Source organism: Lepidochelys olivacea, assembly GCF_965140295.1.
Source record: "Lepidochelys olivacea isolate rLepOli2 genome assembly, chromosome: 24".
Taxonomy (NCBI): domain Eukaryota; kingdom Metazoa; phylum Chordata; order Testudines; family Cheloniidae; genus Lepidochelys; species Lepidochelys olivacea.
The window spans coordinates 8,913,922-8,936,201 of NC_140434.1; the positions used below are offsets into that span (position 1 = coordinate 8,913,922).

At 53.1% G+C, this 22,280-nt stretch overlaps 1 protein-coding gene across 5 annotated transcripts in view; it reads left to right on the forward strand.

Moving 5' to 3' along the window:
• Positions 1-19,996, forward strand: part of LOC311512714 (uncharacterized protein) — a 28,946-nt gene extending 8,950 nt beyond the window's left edge. For 2 of the 5 annotated variants that reach the window (XM_084614047.1, XM_084614048.1), the window contains 6 exons: positions 3,070-3,381; positions 15,914-16,060; positions 16,338-16,460; positions 17,159-17,269; positions 18,479-18,596; positions 19,540-19,996. In XM_084614047.1, the coding sequence (XP_084470173.1) occupies positions 3,367-3,381; positions 15,914-16,060; positions 16,338-16,460; positions 17,159-17,269; positions 18,479-18,596; positions 19,540-19,574 (549 nt within the window). In that variant the 5' untranslated portion in view covers positions 3,070-3,366 and the 3' untranslated portion in view covers positions 19,575-19,996. Of the gene's footprint in view, positions 1-2,850; positions 2,868-3,069; positions 3,382-11,763; positions 13,929-13,970; positions 16,061-16,337; positions 16,461-17,158; positions 17,270-18,478; positions 18,597-19,539 lie in introns of those variants that run through there. The other 3 variants (XM_084614049.1, XM_084614046.1, XM_084614045.1) reach the window with 3 other exon arrangements.
• Positions 19,997-22,280: the final 2,284 nt, after the last annotated feature.

A 22,280-nucleotide genomic window follows, 5' to 3' on the forward strand; every position in this document is an offset into this window, starting at 1 on the left:
TTCTTTGTTAGGCCTGTCCTGTAGTAGGTGACTTCTGGGAACTCTTCTGGCTCTATCAATCTGTTCTGATCTATCAGTCTGCTCTATCAATCTCGTCCCCTAACGCCCCTACTCTACTTGCGCTATATTGATGACATCTTCATCATCTGGACCCATGGAAAAGAAGCCCTTGAGGAATTCCACCATGATTTCAACAATTTCCATCCCACCATCAACCTCAGCCTGGTCCAGTCCACACAAGAGATCCACTTCCTGGACACTACAGTGCTAATAAACGATGGTCACATAAACACACCCTATACCGGAAACCTACTGACCGCTATTCCTACCTACATGCCTCCAGCTTTCACCCTGACCACACCACACGATCCGTTGTCTACAGCCAAGCTCTGCGATACAAGCGCATGTGCTCCAACTCCTCAGACAGAGACAAACACCTATAAGATCTCTATCAAGCATTCTTACAACTACAATACCCACCTGTGGAAGTGAAGAAACAGATTGATAGAGCCAGAAGAGTTCCCAGAAGTCACCTACTCCAGGACAGGCCCAACAAAGAAAATAACAGAACGCCACTAGCCGTCACCTTCAGCCCCCAACTAAAACCCCTCCAACGCATTATTAAGGATCTACAACCTATCCTGAAGGATGACCCAACACTCTCACAAATCTTGGGAGACAGGCCAGTCCTTGCCTACAGACAGCCCCCCAACCTGAAGCAAATATTCACCAGCAACCACATACCACACAACAGAACCACTAACCCAGGAACCTGTCCTTGCAACAAAGCCTTGCCAACTGTGCCCACATATCTATTCAGGGGACACCATCACAGGGCCTAATAACATCAGCCACACTATCAGAGGCTCGTTCACCTGCACATCCACCAATGTGATATATGCCATCATGTGCCAGCAATGCTCTTCTGCCATGTACATTGGTCAAACTGGACAGTGTCTAGGTAAAAGAATAAATGGACACAAATCAGATGTCAAGAATTATAACATTCATAAACCAGTCGGAGAACACTTCAATCTCTCTGGTCACGCGATTACAGACATGAAAGTTGCGATATTACAACAAAAAAACTTCAAATCCAGACTCCAGGGAGAAACTGCTGAATTGGAATTCATTTGCAAATTGGATACAATTAACTTAGGCTTGAATAGAGACTGGGAGTGGCTAAGTCATTATGCAAGGTAATCTATTTCCCCTTGTTTTTTCCAACCCTCCCACCCCACCCCACCCCTTAGACGTTCTTGTTAAACCCTGGATTTGTGCTGGAAATGGCCCACCTTGATTATCATGCTCATTGTAAGGAGAGTGATCACTTTAGATAAGCTATTACCAGCAGGAGAGTGGGGTGGGGGGAGGTATTTTTTCATGCTTTGTGTGTATGAAAAGATCTTCTACACTTTCCACAGTATGCATCTGATGAAGTGAGCTGTAGCTCACGAAAGCTCATGCTCAAATAAATTGGTTAGTCTCTAAGGTGCCACAAGTACTCCTTTTCTTTTTATAGTTAGGTTGACATAAACTGCCTTATGTTGACCCAACAGTGTGATATAGACACAATCCACACCCCTGAGCGATGTAGTTATACTGACCCAAACTCCTGGTGTAAACAGTACAGGAGGGCTTCTCCCATGGACACAGCTACCCTCTTAACTAAGCTCTACAGTGCCATATATATAGACAAGCCCTTCGGGTATGGCAGCTAAATACAAGGTGGAACAGACTGTTTAGCATAAATAATTAACAGGTATTTCAAGGGACCATTCAAGGTGAAGTGGGCCATTAACGGTGGGGGGAGCAGCTGACACTGACCTGCTGTGTGACATAGAACCACAGAAGGGACTGCAAGGGTGATCTAGTCTAATCTAACCCCCTGCCAAGATGCAGAATTTGTTGTTTCTTGTGCAAACCACTTCATCTTCATCGGATGAAGTGAGCTGTAGCTCATGAAAGCTTATGCTCAAATAAATGGGTTAGTCTCTAAGGTGCCACAAAAAGAAAAGGAGTACTTGTGGCACCTTAGAGACTAACCCATTTATTTGAGCATGAGCTTTCGTGAGCTACAGCTCACTTCATCGGATGCATGCCGTGGAAACTGCAGCAGACTTTATTTATACACAGAGAATATGAAAAAATACCTCCTCCCACCCCACTGTCCTGCTGGTAATAGCTTATCTAAAGTGATCATCAGGTGGGCCATTTCCAGCACAAATCCAGGTTTTCTCACCCTCTGCCCCCCCACACAAATTCACTCTCCTGCTGGTGATAGCCCATCCAAAGTGACAACTCTTTACACAATGTGCATGGTAATAAAGTTGGGCCATTTCCTGCACAAATCCAGGTTCTCTCACCCCCTCACCCCCCTCCCAAAAACCACACACACAAACTCACTATCCTGCTGGTAATAGCTCATCCAAAGTGACCATTCTCCCTACAATGTGCACAAGTCCTCCTGTTCTTTTTGCCAATACAGACTAACACGGCTGCTACTCTGAAACCTGTCACTTCGTCTTTGTGCCTCTACTTCCCCTCCCAACTTTTGGCTGCCTTGGCTATTTAGACTGCAAGCCTTTGGGGCAAGGATTGTCTTTTAGGATGTGTCTGTACTACACCCAGCAGTATGGGGCCCTGATCTCATTTGGGGCATCTACAATACCACAAGCAAACAGTAATTTCAGATGTATAAAAAGGCCATTCAGGGGAACAAAATGGACAATAGCAAAAATGATGCAGTACCTTGTTCTTGCCAGCAGCCAGGGCTGGGGGGCTACACTAGTCCATGCACTTTGGAAGAAGGAGCAACAGTATAAGAAGCAAACAACCAGGAGCCTAATCCAAAACCCGTGTTGTTGGTAAGTGGAAAACTCCCAACCCCTGTAATGGCCTTTGATTCGCATCCTAGAGAAAATAGGGATTATTCATCAAAACTTGGACACAAAATTTCATTGTCGGGGGAAACAAATAGAAATGTTGATGTGTCAACAATGTTTGAATGGAAAGATATGAGGAGAACTGCGTGCCCAGCAAAACTGTTCCCGATGGTCTGTTTTCTAGGTAAGGCCCTAGGAAGGAGAAGACATACTGAAGGAAACTCTCACAGACTTCACATTTAAAGGTAATTCTTGTGAAGTTGGATTATGAAGAGACTCCCTGCTTAAAGAACTACCTTGAAATTCCAGTATGGACAGGCCAAACAGCAGCAACGCAAATCAAGATCCTCCTGCGTCAGGGTTTCAGCCAGACACCTGCCAGTGGCAGGAAAGGATTCCCCCCGCCCCCTACGATATACTCTGGGAGGATTTCTTTGTCATGTCCTTTCTCTGAAGCATCTGGAGATGGCAACGGCTGGAGATGGGACATTGTACGGTAAGGGCCAGGGCTCTGAGCGCTTTCTTGCTCTGGTGCTTGGCTGGCTGTTCTTGCCCGCCCCACATGCCCAGACTGATCACCAGATATGGGGTCAGCAAGGAATTTTCCCTCAACTCAAATTGGCAGTGACCTGGGAAAGAGGTTTCACTTTCCTCTGCAGCGTGGGGTACGGGTCGCTTGCCAGGATTATCTGGGTATATCTCACTTCATCGTTTTCCTGCCATTGCAGAGGTCTCCGGCACTGGTGCACCTCAGTCCCTGCCATGCGCTCTGCCTGTGGCACATAATCCGCTTGTCTCCTGTGGGCTGTGATACTTTGGTCTCATTTTGGTTGTTGGGTTCTTGTGTGGAGGAGGCTGGGTGGGGCTGGTGGGCTCTGCTATGCAAGAGGTCAGACTGGATGAGCCGTGGTCCCTTCTGGCCTTAAATTTTATGACTGTCACATGACTGGAAACACCAGATCATGAGTCTGCAAAGCAGCCTAGTTACAATGGTGGAGGAAATGAGTTCTAGCACAAAAGAAAAGGCTCTCCAAGAAGGAAAGGTGTTAACAGTGGTTTTGGTGGGATTGTTACGGCAGGTGACACTTAGGGTTGCCAGGAGTCCAGTTTTGACCAGAACACCTGGGACCCTGGCAGCTCTGGTCAGCACCCCTGACTGGGCCGTTTAATGTCTGGTTGGCGGGGCTGGCAGGCTCCCTACCCGATTTTGTGCGGCTCCTGGAAGTGGCCGGCATGTCCCTCCGGCTCCTAGGCGGAGGTGTGACCATGGGGGCATTGGCCAATGGGAGCTGCGGGGATAGCGTGTGCAGGCAGGGGAAGCGCCCAGACCCCTATGGCTGCACCTCCACCTAGGAGCCGGAGAGACATGTCAGCCACCCCAACCCCCTGCCCGAGGCCTGAGCCCCCCCCCACACCCAAACTCCCTCCGGGAGCCCGCACCCCCTCATGCACCTCCAGCTCTGAGCCCCCTCCTGTACCCCAAACTCCTCATCCCTGGCAGCACCCCCAGCTGGAACCCTCCTCCCCTCCCCCTCCTGTACCCCAACTCCCTGCCCCATCCCAGAACCCCCTACCACACTCTGAATCCCTCACCCCCAGCCCAGAGCCCCCTCCTGCACCCCAAGCCCCTCATCCCCAGCCCCACCCCAGAGCCTGCACCCCCAGCTGGAGCCCTCCTCCCCTCCCCACTCCACCCCAACCCCCTGCCCCAGTCCAGCGAAAATGAGCAAGTGAGTGAGAGTGGGGCAGAGTGAGCAGGGATGGAGTGAGCAGGGGCCAGGCCTCAGAGAAGGGGGTGGGCCTCAGGGAAGGGGCGGGGCAAGGGTGTTCGGTTTTCTGCAATTAGAAAGTTGGCAACCCTAGTGACACTAGATGGGTCTGAGGGACTTATGGGTCTTCAACGCTGCTCTACAGGGCTCTTTGAAGCTAGCAGGTTCCACTCTGTCACCCAGAGACCTGCCAACTGTTGTCAGAATAGGAGCTGAACTCAGACAGAGGACCCCAGTCCCCGCTGATTGGCAGAACACAGGGGGTCCTGATTGGTCCACAGCCCCTATTTAAACCCAGCACAAGGAGGATTTGATCCACCACCTTACTCTTGACTGTGTGCCTTGTGTTTCCTGCTTCCCTGGCTTGACTTCCTGGTATCTTGGCCTGGCCTAACTCTGGTTACTGATCTGTGTTTCTGCCCTCAAGTTTGTTTTCTGCTTCTGATCTCCTGGTAACCTGACCCTGTGTGCCTCCTGACACTCAACTCTCTGTTTGTGCTGTAGCCTATCCTAGACTCTGACTTCCTGGTGTCTGAGCTGGCCTGATTCCTGCTTTGACCAGACTACCCATGTCCTGCTCGTGACAGCGTCTTCCAAACGATTTTTCTTAGTATTCGAGCAAGTTTTGATTCCTGGGGGAAGACATAATTTATGCAAGATTCACTGTAGAGGCAGCTGTGTGAACAGCACAGGAGAGTATTCTGGAGTCAGAGTTGCTCCCTGGGACCCTGGCATTGGTGTTGGCCTGAGAGACCAGGCAGAAGTGATGTCTCTGCATGCTGTTTGACCATCTCTATCCCAGGACTTTTGCGTGTGTGTGATCAAATACACAAATTCTTCTTCTAAGGCAGTGGTTTTCAAACTCTTTTTCTGGGGAGCCAGTTGAAGAAAATTGTTTTTGCCCATGACCCAATGGAGCTGGAGATGAGGAGTTTGGGGTATGGGAGGGGCTCAGGGCTGTGGCAGAGGGTTGGAGTGTGGGGGTGAGAGCTGCGGGGTGGGGCCGGGAATGAGGGGTTCAGAGTGTGGGAGGGGGCTCTGGAGTGGGGCAGGGGGTTGGCGTTCAGGAGGGGGTCAGGGCTCTGGGATGGGGGTGCAGGTTGTGGGGTGGGACTGGGGATGAGGGGTTTGGGGTGCAGGTTGGGGTTCTGGGTTTCGGGGGGGTGCGGGATTGGGGCGTGTATTTACCTCCAGCAGCTCGGGGTGCAGAGGCAGGCTTCGTGCCTGTCCTGGCACCGCGGACCGTGCTGCGCCCTGGAAGCGGCCAGCAGCAGGTCTGGCTCCTAGGCAGAGGCGTGCAAGCGTCTCCGTGTGGCTCTCGCCCACAGCTCCCATTGCCTGGGAACCAGTGCGAAGCCGGTGCTCGGGACGGGGCAGTGGGCAGAGCCCCGTGGCCCCCCTGCCTAGAAACCGGACCCACTGCGGGTCGCTTCTGGGGCACAGCGCGGTGTCGGAGCAGGTGGGCAGTCGCCTGCCTTAGGTGGGCAGCACCGCCGACAGGACTTTTAACGTCCCGGTCGGCGGTGCTGACCAGAGCCACTAGGGTCCCTGGGTGCTGAGCAAGACGACCCAAACTTTGAAAAACACTGTTCTAAGGAAACCTGTGACACAGAGGCTGTGTCCCCGCTGCAGCCCGTCTAAGCGCCGGTGTGGACAGCGCTGTGTTGGCGGGAGAGCTTCTCCTGCTGACATAAGCTGGCAGGAGAGCTCTCTCCCATCCGCTTACAGCAGCTACGTTAGTGATCTTACAGCGGCGCAGCTGCATCAGTGCAGGCAGCTGTGGGGCTGTAATCTCTCTACCGTTGCCGTGCCACCCTAGACTGTGTGGCTGTATGTAAATAAAACAAGTTACACAGCGAATATACCTCGCCTCTTCCATGGGGACTCTGGCCAGCAAGCCCCCAGATGCCCGCTACTGCTCATCAGAGGTGCTGGAATGGCACACAAGTACCAGAAGGGCAACAGCCCAGATGTAGAATTGCCCAGGATTTGGGCAAACACGTAGGACCTGCACTACGCCAAATCACTTTATAAACAGGTGCCTACAAAGCAGGGAAACGCATGGCCTGAGATGGCTTTTCCCCAAGGGGGCGTGCAGGACTGGGTGGAAGTTTCTCCCATACCAGGCTAACAGCAGGGTTAACATGGGGTGAGGGTGATGGTTTTCATTTCCCCGCAGGAAGTGGGTCTCAGCTTGCTGAAGATTTTTAACCAGCTGTTCTCTGGGTAGAGTGAGAAGAGCTGATCAGAAAGGAGGTAAAGAAAGAAGCTACAACTGCAATAAATAGCTAATAAAATGATGCCCAGCTGAGCTGCAGGTGCCATACAGAACAGACCTCCGAGCACAAGCCAAGCTGTAACAAGCGACTTGAAGTCAGGTGGCTCAGAAGAAGCAGAAGGCTTGGACGTGAGCTGCGACTGAAATCTTCTACTGAGGCGCAAATCCCAGGACTGGGGGAGGAAGCCGCCACCGGGCCATGACGGCAAAACAAGGGTTTGCAGCAGTGCCCACAGGAAAGTCTTTGGCTGGCGTATGTTCTGCGTGCACAGACTTCTCATGCCAAAGGGTTTGAATAGCAAATTCTGGTCATAAACCTGGCCCAGATGCAAATGGGTTAAATCACCTCCTAGGGAGCTGCCTTTGCAGGAAAGGGACCTCACCCAGAACACTGAGATGGTGTCACATGAGTGCACGGGGTCTGTTAGACACATCAGCTGGGTGGGTCCACACACATAGGAAGAGACTGGAGAAAGGGAGGGGCAGAAGATGGCAGTGGCAGATGTCATATGGGTGGGACTGGCCCATGCCGTAAGAACTGGGAGAAGTAAGACTTGGACTTTGCCTGGGCTCCTATGAAATGAACAAGAGACTTTTCCTACTGACTCACGGGGAATAAAAACATTGGGGGAAGCCACAACTACTCCACAGGGCACTGTGTCCACTTGTAGGGCTGGCAGTGCCCCATATAGAGGTCACTGAGCCTGCTACAGCCTTGGCTATGAGAGGCTCTTGCTTTTAGATGCAGGGGGGCCAGGTTCAGTTCCCCACCAAGAGGTTTGCTGAGGAGGCAAGAGCTAAAATCTTCATCATCCGTCACTGGGGTTTGGCAGGTTCCGCAGGGTATAGGAAGCTGCAAGCTCAGCACTGTTGGGCTGGTACTGCCTTTTGGAGCGAGTCTGTAGCCCTCAGGGTTGCAGAGATAAACTTGAAGATGTGAGTGACACCCCAAAGATTCAAAACTCAAAGAAAAAGAGCTTTTCAGAACTCATGATTCTGGGGGGAACCTGACTCATGATTGAGTCGCCAGCGAGACGAGGGACCCTTAAACTTGTTGCGGTGACCTCACTCCTTGCCAAGGTAACATGCTACATGAAAATACAGGTATCTGAGTGGTGACATCACACCACGAAATCATGCACCGTCACTCTCCCAGACATGGGGACATCACTGGTATGCAGCGAGGCAAGATGTAAGAGCCACCTCTTTGGGCCCTGCACAAGAGCACGGGGGGACATACATCAATGTGCAAGAGCAGCCCGAGGGCAGGGTGGACACATACAGAAAGAGAACATGGACCCGAAGGCAGTGTTGTCTGGTGGCTAGAGCACTGGACTGAGACTCAGGAGACCTGGGTTCTATTCCCAGCTGCTACTAAGTTACTTCCCTGCTCTGTGCCTCAGTTTCCCCATCTGTAAAATGGGCATGATGGCACTGACCTGCTTTGTAAAGCACTATGAAAGCGACGGATGAAAAGTGCTTGAAAAGAGCTCAGGATGATTATCACCAGTGACTCAATAATGTTGCATCACAGCCCCTTTTAACCTCACCACCACCACATCCACATCGCAGTGATCTGCAGGCCCTGGGGATGGGGCGCATGCCAAGGCTGTCTGACTCTTAAATTCACAGTGAGCCCAGAAACAGCAGAACAAAGCACAGGTGCCAGCTCTGCAACATGCTGCTTCCCTGCCAGGGAAGACATTCCATTTGCAGATTTCAAGGTCAGACGGGACCATTGTGATCTTCCAATGTGACCTGCACAGAGCAGGGAAGCCCGTCAGTGATTCCTGCATTGAGCCAGAGGTGAAAGTAAGCCGGTCCGGTCCGGTCCAGCGTACCGGCAAGAGCTGGTACACCACCGACTGTACCGGCTTCCCCAGGCCAGCGATTTAAAAGGCCTGGGGCTCCCAGCAGTGGCCGGAGCCCCGGGCCCTTTAAATTGCCACCAGAGCCCCGCTGCCAGAGCCCACGGGTAGCAGAGGCAGCCGGGAGCCCCAGGGCTTGGGCGGTGATTTAAAGGGCCTGGAGGAGGGAGCCCTGGGCCCTTTAAATTGCCGTCAGAGCCCCGCTGCCAGAACCCTTTAGTAGCAGCTATGGCCAGAGCCCCAGGCCCTTTAAATTGCCGCCTGAGCCCCCCCCCCCGGCTCCCGGCCGCCTCTGCAGCTGGTATCTCCAGCAGTGATTTAAAGGGCCCAGACCTCCCAGCCACCACTACCGCAGCCAGAGCCCCACGCCCTCTAAATCTCAATTTAAAGGGCCTGGGGATTTAAAGGCCCTGCCCCCTTCGGATTGAGGCCCCACCCCCCTGCTCAGGACTCCTGCATAGGAGTAAGTCCTTTAAGGTTTCAGAGTAGCAGCCGTGTTAGTCTGTATTTGCAAAAAGAAAAGGCGTACTTGTGGCACCTTAGAGACTAACCAATTTAGTCTCTTAAATTACTTTCATCCCTGCATCAAGCCCGTATCTTGTGGCTGGGCTAGAGCAGAGCTTTCGGAAAGCCAGCCAGGCTCCCTTTAAAGACTCCACGCAAAGCAGTTTCCCACGTGAGGCCGGAATCCATTCCAGTGGTTAATTCACCTCATAGTTAAAAAGTCACAGCTTGTTTCTAATTCAACCTTTGGATTTTTCATTAGGCTGTTCAAACCCCTCTTTCTGCAAACATCTGCTTTGCCTCAGGCCATTGTGATGATTGTATAACATGAATGTTGAACACACAACCAGGATGGGCCCAGACTGGGAGCGCTTTGGGGTAGGGGACCACCTCTTTGTTCTGCCCCTCAGAGGCCCCGAGCCAGGACTGGGGCACCTAGGGGCTATTGCAGTACAGATAATAAATAAAAATAAAGGTGACTTCTCTCTTGACAAAGACAGTTTAGCAATTCGAGCAGAGGCCTGGAAGTTCTGGCCCTGGGCCGGCCATAATAGTCCAGTATCCTGTTTTCCAGCAGTGACAAGTGCCATCGTCCAGGCTCAGCATCTGGCAGTCAGAAGCTAGGGACACCCAGAACATGGGGTTACTTCCATGACCATCTTGGCTAATAGCCATCGATGGACTTATCCTCCGTGAACGTTATCAAATTCTTTTTTGAGCCCACGTATACTTTTGGCCTTCACAACATCCCCCGGCAACGAATTCCACAGGCTGACCTGTGCTTTGTGTGCAGAAGTACTTCCTTTGGTTTGCTTTAAACCTGCTGCCTGTTAATTTCATCGGGTGACCCCTGGCTCTTGTGTTATGCGAAGAGAGAAATAACACGTCCCTGTTCGCTGTCACTGCACTGGTCATGATTTTATAGACCGCTATCCCAGCCCCACTTAGTTGTCTCTTTTCTCTGCTGACCAGTCCCAGTCATCGTAATGTCTCTTTTTATGAAAGGTCTCAGAGCAGCAGCCGGGTTAGTCTGTATTCACAAAAAGAACAGGAGGACTTGTGGCACCTTAGAGACTAACACATTTATTTGAGCATGAGCTTTTGTGGGCTACAGCTCACTTCATCGGATGCATCTGCTCGAGTTTTTTCATGAAGTTGAGAGATTTCCACTCCATACGGCTAAATTCAGTGCCTTGCATAATGACAGGTTTCCTTTCCTTTTCTTTTTATGGAAGTTATTCCATCCCATAATCATGTTATTACCCTGCTCTGTCCCGTTTCCAGTTCTAATAGATCTTTTTGGAGATGGGGCGACCAGCAGTGCCCACAGTATACTAGGCTGGGGGGCGTACCATGGATTTATATGGTGGCATTGTTGTAGCATGACCCTGCCCTTTCTATACACTGGGGAGAATGCATCCGATGAAGTGAGCTGTAGCTCACGAAAGCTTATGCTCAAATAAATTGGTTAGTCTCTAAGGTGCCACAAGTACTCCTTTTCTTTTTGCAAATACAGACTAACACGGCTGCTACTCTGAAACCTGGGGAGAATGAGTCTTTCCTGCCTCTGCCTTGGGCAGAGGGATTTTCTGGTGGGACATAGGAGCTAAATCCAGGATCCCCAGGCTGCTCACAAATTTCTCCTTCCCAACCAGCATGGCTGAGGGCTCCAGTTACCTCCTCCCCAGCTTTATTTTCCACCTGAGGGGCTGAGACCAATTTTACCCCCCCAGGGTTCAGTACCCAGCCTTTAATTGCGACTCGCTTTCAGCTCAATATCACAGAACAATCTTCCCTTTATGCTGCCTCGAAACCGGCAGAGCACAGAGCCGGCCCCTTTTCTAAAGCCAAGTGGGCTCTCACAGGAGCCCAGCGTGACACAGCACATCCAAGCACACAGGGGCCCGTTTGTGTCCCAGCCCTGCCTTTCGCCAGCAGGGGCCAAGCCAGCTTATCAGTGATCGGGTTTCCTTTGAAAGGCCCTTTTCCCAGGAGCTTGGAATGTGGAATCTGAGCAAGGTCGGCTGAAAGCAGAGCTGGACTGTGCTTGGGGTACTTGTCGGGGGCGGGGGGGGGGGAGGCCCTGTATCAGTCTGCCCTGGCAAGGGGACTGCTCTCCCTCCATCGTTAACCACCCTAGCTGAGAAAGCCTGGTTAGCGTAGTGATGGTGGGGAGTTCTGCCCCTCCTTTAAGTAAGGTGACCCCCCCACCCCGTGAAATAACGAGACATCTTCTCCCAGAATTTCAGGTCTTTCCAGGACCCAGTGAGCCTCCCAGACAGGGACAGAGCTAGAGTAAGAGCAGAGCAATCCCTCTGGCCGTGTCCCCCAGAAGAAATCACTTTAGCCAGTGCTCCAAATGCAGCATTGCCAAACCCCCCCCCGTTCAAAAATCCTGAGTCAGGCTCACCAAAAATCCCAAGATTATGTATAAATAATAGATTTGGGGTTCTTTTTATTTAGCCTTCTGCTTTTGGGGCCTTTAGGGTGCACCGGGGTCACATGTTGAAGCTTTCTCCACAGCCCTGAGGGCCAGAAAGTGACTTTTTCTTTAAGAATGAAGGCTGAAATCATCACGTCTCCACCTGACTCCAGGAGCTGGGGCTTTAAGGAAAACAAGAATCATCATGAGACTCATGACAAAAATCAGGGGAGTTGGCCACACTGCAAATGCAACTGTGGCACTAGAGTTTAGGGTAAGCAAAGAACCTGTGGGTTTTTCTAGAGCACCTTCCAAGCCAGCTGCAACGCCAGGACACTTCACGGAGTTGACAAGCAGCCGATGAAGAGGGAGCAAGGCGTCTGCAGTGAGAGCTGGAAGATCCAGGAATTTACTACCAGTGAAAGACTCTGCAACATCCCCTAGGCAGCCTGCAATTGTCCATTCCTAGCAGGGTGTTAGTCACCATCAGAGACCCCCCAGTTCTGGTGGTAGGCAGGGCTGGCACGTCAGCCTTGAGCCCAGCCATCAGGGAGTAGAGGGAGTTATTTTGCACCGATTCAGAAGCCAGTTGTAGGATTCCAGATTTAGATCTGGTCTCAAAAGCTCCACTGGGCCGTAGCAAGCCCCAAGTTCTGGGCTGCTCCCCGTCATGCAGGGCTGAGCTCCATGGGAAAGACGCACTGGGCGAACATAAAATGTGAATTTCAACTTGTGCCAAAGATCAGGGGGGAGAGGCCTATTTCTGCATAAGAGGGGCTTTGTGTGGTTTAGGGGAATTCAGCTAGAAACTGGACTAGCTAAACTGATCTCACACTGAAATGACGTCCACGCAGCCCCTCACACCAGTTCCTATATTGATTTGAAAGCACATTCCCCTTTATGCCCATGCAGCTTCCTCCGACAGCCACACCCTCAGTCGCGTTCGCAAAGCGCAGGCTTGGTTGGAGGTAGAAAATCAACCATTGGGGTCGGTGGGTGTTTTATTTTAAAGCCACAGACATTGATGCTGGTTACGGGATGGGGCTGGGACATTAGCTTGGGATGTGGGCGACCGGCGTTCAGTTCCCTGCTCCAGTCACATCTAAACTCCAATTTTAGGCATTTCTGTGAGCCACAAAGTCCCCCTCAGCCTAACCCTGTAGGTGCCTCAGCTCCCTCAGCACCTACAGTTCTGCCGTAAGCGTGTCCTCGGTGCCGGTGTTTCTGCCTCCAGGTGTGCACACAGCTGTCTCCCATCAGCGCCCTGGCATGATCTACGACTGACCCAGGGACAGACGGTTGTCCAGCTGCCTACCTTGCCTGCAGGGCCTGATCCGGCAGATGTGCTCAGAGGTTAACGCCACACAAAACGGCAGAGGAGGAAGACCCCTATTCAGATCCTCTCTCTTCTTCAGGCAGAGGGGGGAACTGAACTGGGCTCTGCCAGGTCCTGGGGGTGTACCCTAACCCCTGGGCTAACGCTTGTCAGGGAAGTGCTCCTCTTGCTCCAAGATGTGGAGTTAAGCAAGCACCTAATGCGCGCTTGCAAGAAACAGCTTGGGGTGTTTGCAAAATGTTCTAGAGTCAGAGCATTCAGGAGTCACTTCGAGAGGGGCAGTTCTAGACCGTTCGTTAAACCCCTCAGGCTCCGGCAGATCACTCTGGGCACAGGGCCTGGCCTGGGGGTGGGGGTGGGGGCGTTGTTTAAGGCACAAGCCAGGCCATTCTTTTCCCCTGGCACAATGTGTTCCAGAAGCAGAACATGATCTAAAGGGGGGGGTGGGATTCCTACAGCCCCCCCACACCCCCTCATCATGCCCTGCGAGGTTCTGATCATGGCTGCAGACAGAAACCGCTTTGGGCTGCGCGCTCAGGGCTAGTGTGGGGGACGCATGCAGAATAGGACAAAGAGGCAGAATAGGACAAAGAGGTAACTCAGGCTGCAGGAAGGAAGCAGGGCAGGGGCAGGGGCAGGTGCAGGGCTGGGAGGCTCCCACATCAGCCTCAATCCCATTGGACAGGCACAGCCCAAGTAAGGCCACCCCCCCAGCTTCGCAGCCCCTATAAGATGCCCGGAGGTCTGGCACCACTGGCTGAGTACGAGAAGGGGTCTAGATCGCCTAGTGCTCCTGGGGAATGTCTGCTGAAGAGAAGAGACCTGATTCCTGGCCGGTGGGACTGCAGCTGAAGAGCCCCCCATATGTAAGTGATGGATCAGGCGCTGGATGGGGGGGCGGGTGACAGACTGATCCTTGGGGAGAGGCATTTGGGGAGCACGGGGGCGCTCCTCCTCCTCCCGCTGCTGCCAAATAAAGCCAGGCTGGGCTATCAGTGCAGCTGCATTTGGTCCTGGGAAGCCTGGTCCTTCCCATGCCCCAGCCCCAACGTGCCCTCAGCTGGGTGGGGAAAAGGAGCACAAAACACCTGCTAGCCCCCTCCCAGGGGGCAGAGAAATTTGAGGTGGGATGGGGAGATGCCCAAGCACTGTAGGTGAGAATCAGCCAGGGGGAGAAGTCAGGGGAAAGGGGTCAGGACCAGGGAGGGTACAAGGGTAACGTGGCCGGAAAAGCATGAGAGGCTTGAGAAGGGACATAGCCCAGTACAGGGGGTGACGGTGAACCAGGAGAGGAGGGGGACGACCTATGAACCTCCCTCCACACACTGGAGCCCACAGACTCTGAGCAAGAGGCAGGCTGGTCCCCCAGCCCCGCACGGAGGGGCCTATGCTGGGTGCCCGGCTCCAGCCACCCTCGGCTGTGGCTCCTTCGCCCCTCGGCTAGCGCAGAGAGGCACCAAGCCAGCTTGCAGTTAAGGAAACCCCCATCATGCTGATGGCAGAGACGCCGATCTCCGCTCGGGCATGTGCGGGCGCCACGAGTCAAGCCTGCCCAGAACGGCTTCCCTCTCTCCTTCCTTGGCCACAGCGGTCCCTGGGTTCCTTCAGCAGCATCCTCCCAACAAAGGCCTGTGCGTTAAGGATGAGGTGGGTTACTCCGGATGGGGCTGCTGTCCAGCCAGCACTCAGAACAGGGTGCTAAGACTCCTGGGTTCTATTCCTCACCCGAGGGAAGGCGTATGGTCCAGTGGTTTGAACAGAGAACTAGGCCTCAGGAAGCTTGGCTTCTGCTCCTGGCTCGAGGAGGAGATGGTGCTCCACGGATGAGCACAGGAGCTTAGAGGCAGGACTCTTGGGTTCTCTTCATAGCCTGAAGGGAGCAAGATCTAGTGGTTAGAGCAGGGACCGGAGATCTTGGCTTCTGTACCTGGCTCTGCTGAAGTTTTGCTGAGAAGTGCTCTCAAAGTTCAGACCCCCTCTCTGTGGCTCAGTTTCCCCACCTCTCGGCAGCTAGTAGCCCAGCAGGACCACTCCAGCTCCGGAGGGAATCAGATTTGTCTCAAGTGTCACGTTTAGGTTCCTTTAAACATCCTACGAAGCTCAGCCGATGAGAGCGGGCTACAAGGGAAACGGGAGTTGCGGCAGCATCAGAAGCCCAGATAGCACTTCCGTGGCCTGGCGCAGGAGAGAGAAATTGTCTGGAAGCAAAGGGACTGTGAATTTCCACAGCAGTTTCCATCCAGGCTGCTCCTGGCACTTTACCACCACCCCTTCTCTTAGCCTCATACCCTCCAACAGGCAGGATTATAGCCCCCATTCATAGGCGCTGAGGTGAGCAGAGTATGAATGGGGCAGAGACCATCTCCTTGTACAACACTGAGTGCAGCAGGGGCCCAGTCCCCAGCTCTAGGCACTGCCGTAATACACCTCACAACGGGCAGAAGTAGGTCTGACGTTACAGACCCCAGGCCCCTTCCAATAGCCAGCTGGGAAGGGAGCTGTCATGGCCCCTCCAGTCCCCTGGCCCCTCTGCCAAGACGGGACCATTGCCTGGGGTGGTTCCGTGCTGGGCTGAGACTTGCCAAGTTCACTTCACACATGGGCCACCAAGTGGCAGCAGCTTCCCGGTGCCACCACGCTAGGCTGGATGTTGAATTGGTGCTGTGGCAGCAATGGGCTCTACAACCCAGGAAAGAGCGAAGTCCGGCCCATGCCGAGGTTGGCTGGCAGCAGCTGGGAATCCGGCCTGCTGCAGAGTGGGCCTCTTGGACCAGATAGCTCCGGCCATGGGATCCTTCTCAGCACACCCCCTGTCTGCAGCATGCTGCCCAACACTCTCCCTCTTCCTCAGACCTTCCACTCCAGCCTGGAGATGCAGGGGCCTCCTCCCTCCAGCCACAAGCTGGTGATCATGACCGTGGGGGCGGTCGCGGTCCTCACCGTCAGCATCGTAGGGGTCCTCGTGGCAACATATCTGGGGCGAGCTACCTGCATCCAGGTACAGGGAGGGGATTGCAGGGGGATGTGTTGGGCCTGGCTCCCTGTGCAGGAAGGAAGGGAAATCTGAAAGGAGAGGAGAGGGGCAGGGGGTCCCTAGCTGAGCAGATCAGTTTGCTCCAGGCTAGCAGGGGAGAACAAGGAGGGGAGGGCGACTGGGAGGAAAAGTAGCTAACAGGGGGATGTCTCTTGGTGACCAGTCAGTGGGGATTGGCCCATCCCCCTGTTCCCTCTAATCCAGTCTCCTTCCCTTTCCCTCCCTCTTCACCCTGCTCAAGCGAGATGCCTATGGCTACCTGCCTACACAGGTGAACGTCCAGAACGAAGCGTCGCTGCTCTTGGCTCTCAGCGAGCTGGGAGAACAGGGGGTCGCGCCAGGGATAACCTGCGACCTGAGAAACGTGAGTACAGTGGGTTTTGGGTGCCAGGGAAGATGTGGGTGTCCATCATGCATTGCAGGGGTCCCTTCCACACCAAGGCCCCCTCTGCTTCGCCAACAGCCTACACAGGACTACCACTGAGAGGCAGCCACCTCTGGGGTGGGACACAGTGGAGGGCGAACAGCCCACAACAATGCGACCGAGAGCTGAGAACCAGGTGTGAGAGAAAATCCCACCCCTGATCGGGCTGCAGAATAGGATGATCCCAGCTACGACTGGCTGCCTCCTACCCAGAATGCCAGGGGGGGTGTAATGAACACAGTCCTTGCTCGGTGGGAAGTCTCCACAGCAGCTGCGGACAATGGACGCAGCGGAGGCCAGCAGGACAGGCTCCATCGCCATCTGCTCTGGTGTCTCCTCCCCAATGCTTATGCTTCCCAGCTGCATCAGGGCAGTGCCAGGGCCAGGCTAACTCCTGCCATGAGCACAGATCAGCAGGGAAAGTCCCATGTGCTCTGGCCCAGGGAGGAAGCACACACGAAGCACCAGCCTGTCCCCAGCTCGATCCAGCGCTGTGGGATTAAACACTTCACCTCCCTGCCTAGGGGCAGGAGCTCCCTTGCTGCACCACCCTAACAGCGCCCCAGCCACGAAGCCCTGCCCAGAGGCTACTACAACAGGCTTTCACGGTGGGTTGCTCTTGCTTTCCCCCCTCCCAGCACCTGATGGTGTACCACGGACAGCCAGAAGGGTGTGTGGCCCGGAAGATGGAACCCTCCGACCAGCTGCCATCCTGCCAGGAGCTGGAAAGCTACTTCCAGGCTGTATTGGTAAATAACCGCCCAAGAGATGCTGCAGCTGCCCCCCTAACACCTTCCCCCCCATCAGACAGGGCCCCTCAAATCCAGCCAGTCTCTGGGGGTGGGGTGACACTCCTGCTCAGCGGGGATCTGATAAGAGCAGAGGCCAAAGGTGGCTGGCCTGCAAGAGAAGCGTTTCCCCCTCCCCTCTGACTGACAATGGCACTGCCTAGCCTGCAGAGATACTGACTTGTACACCAGAGGCCTACACTGAGCCCGGGCTGGAGCGCCGAGGTAGCCATCATTCCCCTTCTCCTCTCCAGCGATAAGAATAGCCAGGCTGGATCAGACCCAAGGTCCATCTAGCCCCCTATCCTGCCTCGCCACAGGGACTCCAGAATAAAAGTGAGACCCCTGCAGCAGGCAGCAGTGGGATGGCCTCCCCCTCCCCACGTTAAGGGCTCACCCTGATCCCTACCAGAGCCTGACTTCAGTCCTGAAGCTTCAGGTTTTATCTCCCACCCACCGTTTCAACTGTTCTAATGCTAACAGTCAGCCAGATCCCGCTCTCCAGCCAGCCGTGCAGGACAGTGCTGGAGTCCGGGGAAGGAGGGCAGTGGCCCAAGGAGGGGAGTGGCAGGGAAAGGAGCCCAGTGGCCCAAACCTGGGTAGCTCTGCCATTGCAATTCCATTTACATGTGGCGGGAGGCAGAGGAGCTGGAACCACAGCCTCACCACTGCCCGCCAAAGGACTTTCTCCACGGATCAGCCACAAGGCAGCCAGGTGCTGAGGCTGAGACGTGCCAGCCCTGCGGCACAGGCTAGAAAAGTATCCCGCTGGGTCAGAAGGGGCTGAACGATGGCAATACTAGGCCCAGGTACCCCCACCCTTACACGCCTGCTGAGCATGCTCTGGTGCAGGTTAAAGGAGCTCAAAAGCAAAGCGGGATTGGGGGGGGGGCACAGGCTGCAGGAAAGATGAATCTTTCTCTGGGCAGCAGGTTGAGCCTGAAAGGGAACCACAGCATGGATAAGGCCCACAGGCAGAGCCTTCCCCCCCCTAAGAACCAGCAGGGCCTACTCGTCCGGACTTTTATTAAGCAATTGAGTGCTGGACCACAGGGGCCATGCCCAAACTGAAGGCACCTCCGTAGGCAGTGGCCCGGGGCAGCAGACTTAAGACGCTCTTTGGCTGACGTATCAAAGCCTCCCACTCAACTGTCTATGATCCCACTGCAGAGAAACGCCACACTGGGGATTACCTTGGATGTTCAGAGCATGGGGACCGGCTCCCTGGGCAGCCTGACCACTCTGCTGTGCAGCAACAAACCCACATATTTGATCACAGCCTTTGCCCGTAAGTAGCAAGATCCCAGGTGCAAGGCTCTCCAGGGAAATCGCTGTGCATGTTAACCAGCTTGGGGCAGGTGGAAAAGCCAAGTCTGCAGCCATGAAATAGACCCAGTTTTGCAAGACAGGGCTACGCAAACCTGTGTGAGCAGCCTCCGGAGACTGATGCTGGCCCTGCTAGCCACAGGCTCCATCTTCCCTAAAAGGGGCGTTGCCAGAGTTATTTGGCCAGCTGGACTCAAAAAGTTAATATAGGAGTGACATCACAGTGAGTTGCAGATTTGCCTGACCAAGTCCTGGGCCCTAGTTACATTGAAATGTCCTGTAAGGGGGATCCTGGACAGAGATGCAAAATTAGGAGTGCAGAACTAGGTCTAGGCATAACAAGTTCTCATTACTGTGTTGTCCACACACTTCTACAATAGCTGATTTGACAGCAGCAAAAGAATGGCAACCAATGCAAGCTCTGCTGGAATTAGCTAAAGGCTATTATTCCTTGGTCCGGCTGAGAGCTGCCCCATTTCATGCAGTGGTCTGCCTCTCTGGACAGTCCTACTCAGCAACTCAGGGTTAAGAGAGGATTCCCAGCTCAGTCACTTACTAGGACACACGAAAGAGGTAGTGGAACCCCAGTCCTTTGGGACACTCTAGAACTAGGCTGGTCAGAGCAATAGGGGGGCGACCGTGCACCGGCTGTGTGCCATCTCTTGTTTCTTCGCTAGTCTCTATGAAAACAACAAAACCCGTGACAGCAGCCTCTAAAAGAAACCAGCCTATCATGTTATGATGAGTGACACACACCCTGTGGTGGCAGAACAATCTGGGACATGCCCACTGGCTAGTCGGGCATATCTAAGAGCAGAGGTAGCGAGAGCTGATCAGCCATTTATGGCCCATCAGGGCAGAGGAGGGCTATTGCTTACTAAGCTCTTGATTTTGTGTCCACACAGCTTCCCCCAGGCATCACATAAGCATGGTTGCTTAGCAAGCCCAGAGCTCATGCAGGGAACACCAGACTGCAAATCCAGCTGTCCTGGCTTACTGTATTAATTCCAACTACATCCATGCGGGATGGCCACGCACACGTCTAAGAGTTTCTAGCCTTTGGTTCTATACTTTGGGGGAGAACCAACAAATAATAAGCATGGGATTCTGTATCACTGCTTTGCATGAGATAATCAGTAGCAATAAAATACAGAGATGTGACAAGTTGCCGAGTTACCCGTAGCATCAACATGTATCTAACTAATCAACTCAGAAGCAAAAGCCAGTCTGCAGAGATTCTTCATTCCGTTGTAATTCACATGGGTTTGGTGCCTCCTTAGCACCTTCTGTACCACTCGGTGGGGATACGAGGAAGATACATTAATGACTGACACAGTGATCAATAAAGAGCACCACAAAACAGCCTTTGTCTCAGTGTGGATAATTTCTGGTGCAGATAATATTTCCTAGCAAGCATTCTGCTGCGCAGGAGCGAAGGATTCCTGAGCAGAGCCTTTGGCTTTTAAATCTTTGAGACAGGGAGAGTCACCACTTGGGTATGTTCTCAGCAGCGGATGTAACGGGGGTTCTGTTGTAGCACATGGATTTTGAATGGGTGGGTTGAGGAGATAAAGTACACTGTGCCCTACAGTCCTTTAAAGACTACAGGCCAAGGCACTGGTGTCCTCACTGCTCCGCAGACGCAGCGAGGGAATCTCTATGTATTCTGCACTGCACCCGTATTCACCCAGAGGCTGTCTGGTCTGAAAGTAAAGCTCAGATAAGGCCATAGAAACATGATGGTGCCAGACTGCCTCTTGGAACTGCTGAGAGCTTGAAAGTGCAGCCAATCCATTTGCACTTCAGGGCTAGCGGGATGGGTTTTAAGTCCCGGTACATCACAGCCGGAGAGACAGTCCCTGCTGTTTAGGCCTGTATGAAACAATGAGCCTGGTACGGCTCAGCCAGAAGATATTTTTGGTGGGCAAGTTCACATGGCTGAATAAGTCTGAACAGGGAATTTCCAACACAGCTCTCATCCTGATCTGCAGGGCCATCTGCTGGTCCAGCCTTAGGCTTCCTTTAACATACCTAACTCCCACCCTGCAGGATCCCTTGCTACTCTATGGGAGGGGATTCATGAGAAAGCTTGTAGAGTTCTTAGCAAATAGAACGTGCTGAGGTAGAATCATAGAATCATAGAATATCAGGGTTGGAAGGGACCCCAGAAGGTCATCTAGTCCAACCCCCTGCTCAAAGCAGGACCAATTCCCAGTTAAATCATCCCAGCCAGGGCTTTGTCAAGCCTGACCGTAAAAACCTCTAAGGAAGGAGATTCTACCACCTCCCTAGGTAACGCATTCCAGTGTTTCACCACCCTCATAGTGAAAAAGTTTTTCCTAATATCCAATCTAAACCTCCCCCACTGCAACTTGAGACCATTACTCCTCGTTCTGTCCTCTGCTACCATTGAGAACAGTCTAGAGCCATCCTCTTTGGAACCCCCTCTCAGGTAGTTGAAAGCAGCTATCAAATCCCCCCTCATTCTTCTCTTCTGCAGGCTAAACAATCCCAGCTCCCTCAGCCTCTCCTCATAACTCATGTGTTCCAGTCCCCTAATCATTTTTGTTGCCCTTCGCTGGACTCTCTCCAATTTATCCACATCCTTCTTGAAGTGTGGGGCCCAAAACTGGACACAGTACTCCAGATGAGGCCTCACCAATGTCGAATAGAGGGGAACGATCACGTCCCTCGATCTGCTCGCTATGCCCCTACTTATACATCCCAAAATGCCATTGGCCTTCTTGGCAACAAGGGCACACTGCTGACTCATATCCAGCTTCTCGTCCACTGTCACCCCTAGGTCCTTTTCCGCAGAACTGCTGCCTAGCCATTCGGTCCCTAGTCTGTAGCTGTGCATTGGGTTCTTCCGTCCTAAGTGCAGGACCCTGCACTTATCCTTATTGAACCTCATCAGATTCCTTTTGACCCAATCTTCCAATTGGTCTAGGTCCTTCTGTATCCTATCCCTCCCCTCCAGCGTATCTACCACTCCTCCCAGTTTAGTATCATCCGCAAATTTGCTGAGAGTGCAATCCACACCATCCTCCAGATCATTTATGAAGATATTGAATAAAATCGGCCCCAGGACCGACCCTTGGGGCACTCCACTTGATACCGGCTGCCAACTAGACATGGAGCCATTGATCACTACCCGTTGAGCCCGACAATCTAGCCAGCTTTCTACCCACCTTATAGTGCATTCATCCAGCCCATACTTCCTTAACTTGCTGACAAGAATACTATGGGAGACCGTGTCAAAAGCTTTGCTAAAGTCAAGAAACAATACATCCACTGCTTTCCCTTCATCCACAGAACCAGTAATCTCATCATAAAAGGCGATTAGATTAGTCAGGCATGACCTTCCCTTGGTGAATCCATGCTGGCTGTTCCTGATCACTTTCCTCTCATGCAAGTGCTTCAGGATTGATTCTTTGAGGACCTGCTCCATGATTTTTCCGGGGACTGAGGTGAGGCTGACTGGCCTGTAGTTCCCAGGATCTTCCTTCTTCCCTTTTTTAAAGATTGGCACTACATTAGCCTTTTTCCAGTCATCCGGGACTTCCCCGGTTTGCCACGAGTTTTCAAAGATAATGGCCAGTGGCTCTGCAATCACAGCCGCCAATTCCTTCAGCACTCTCGGATG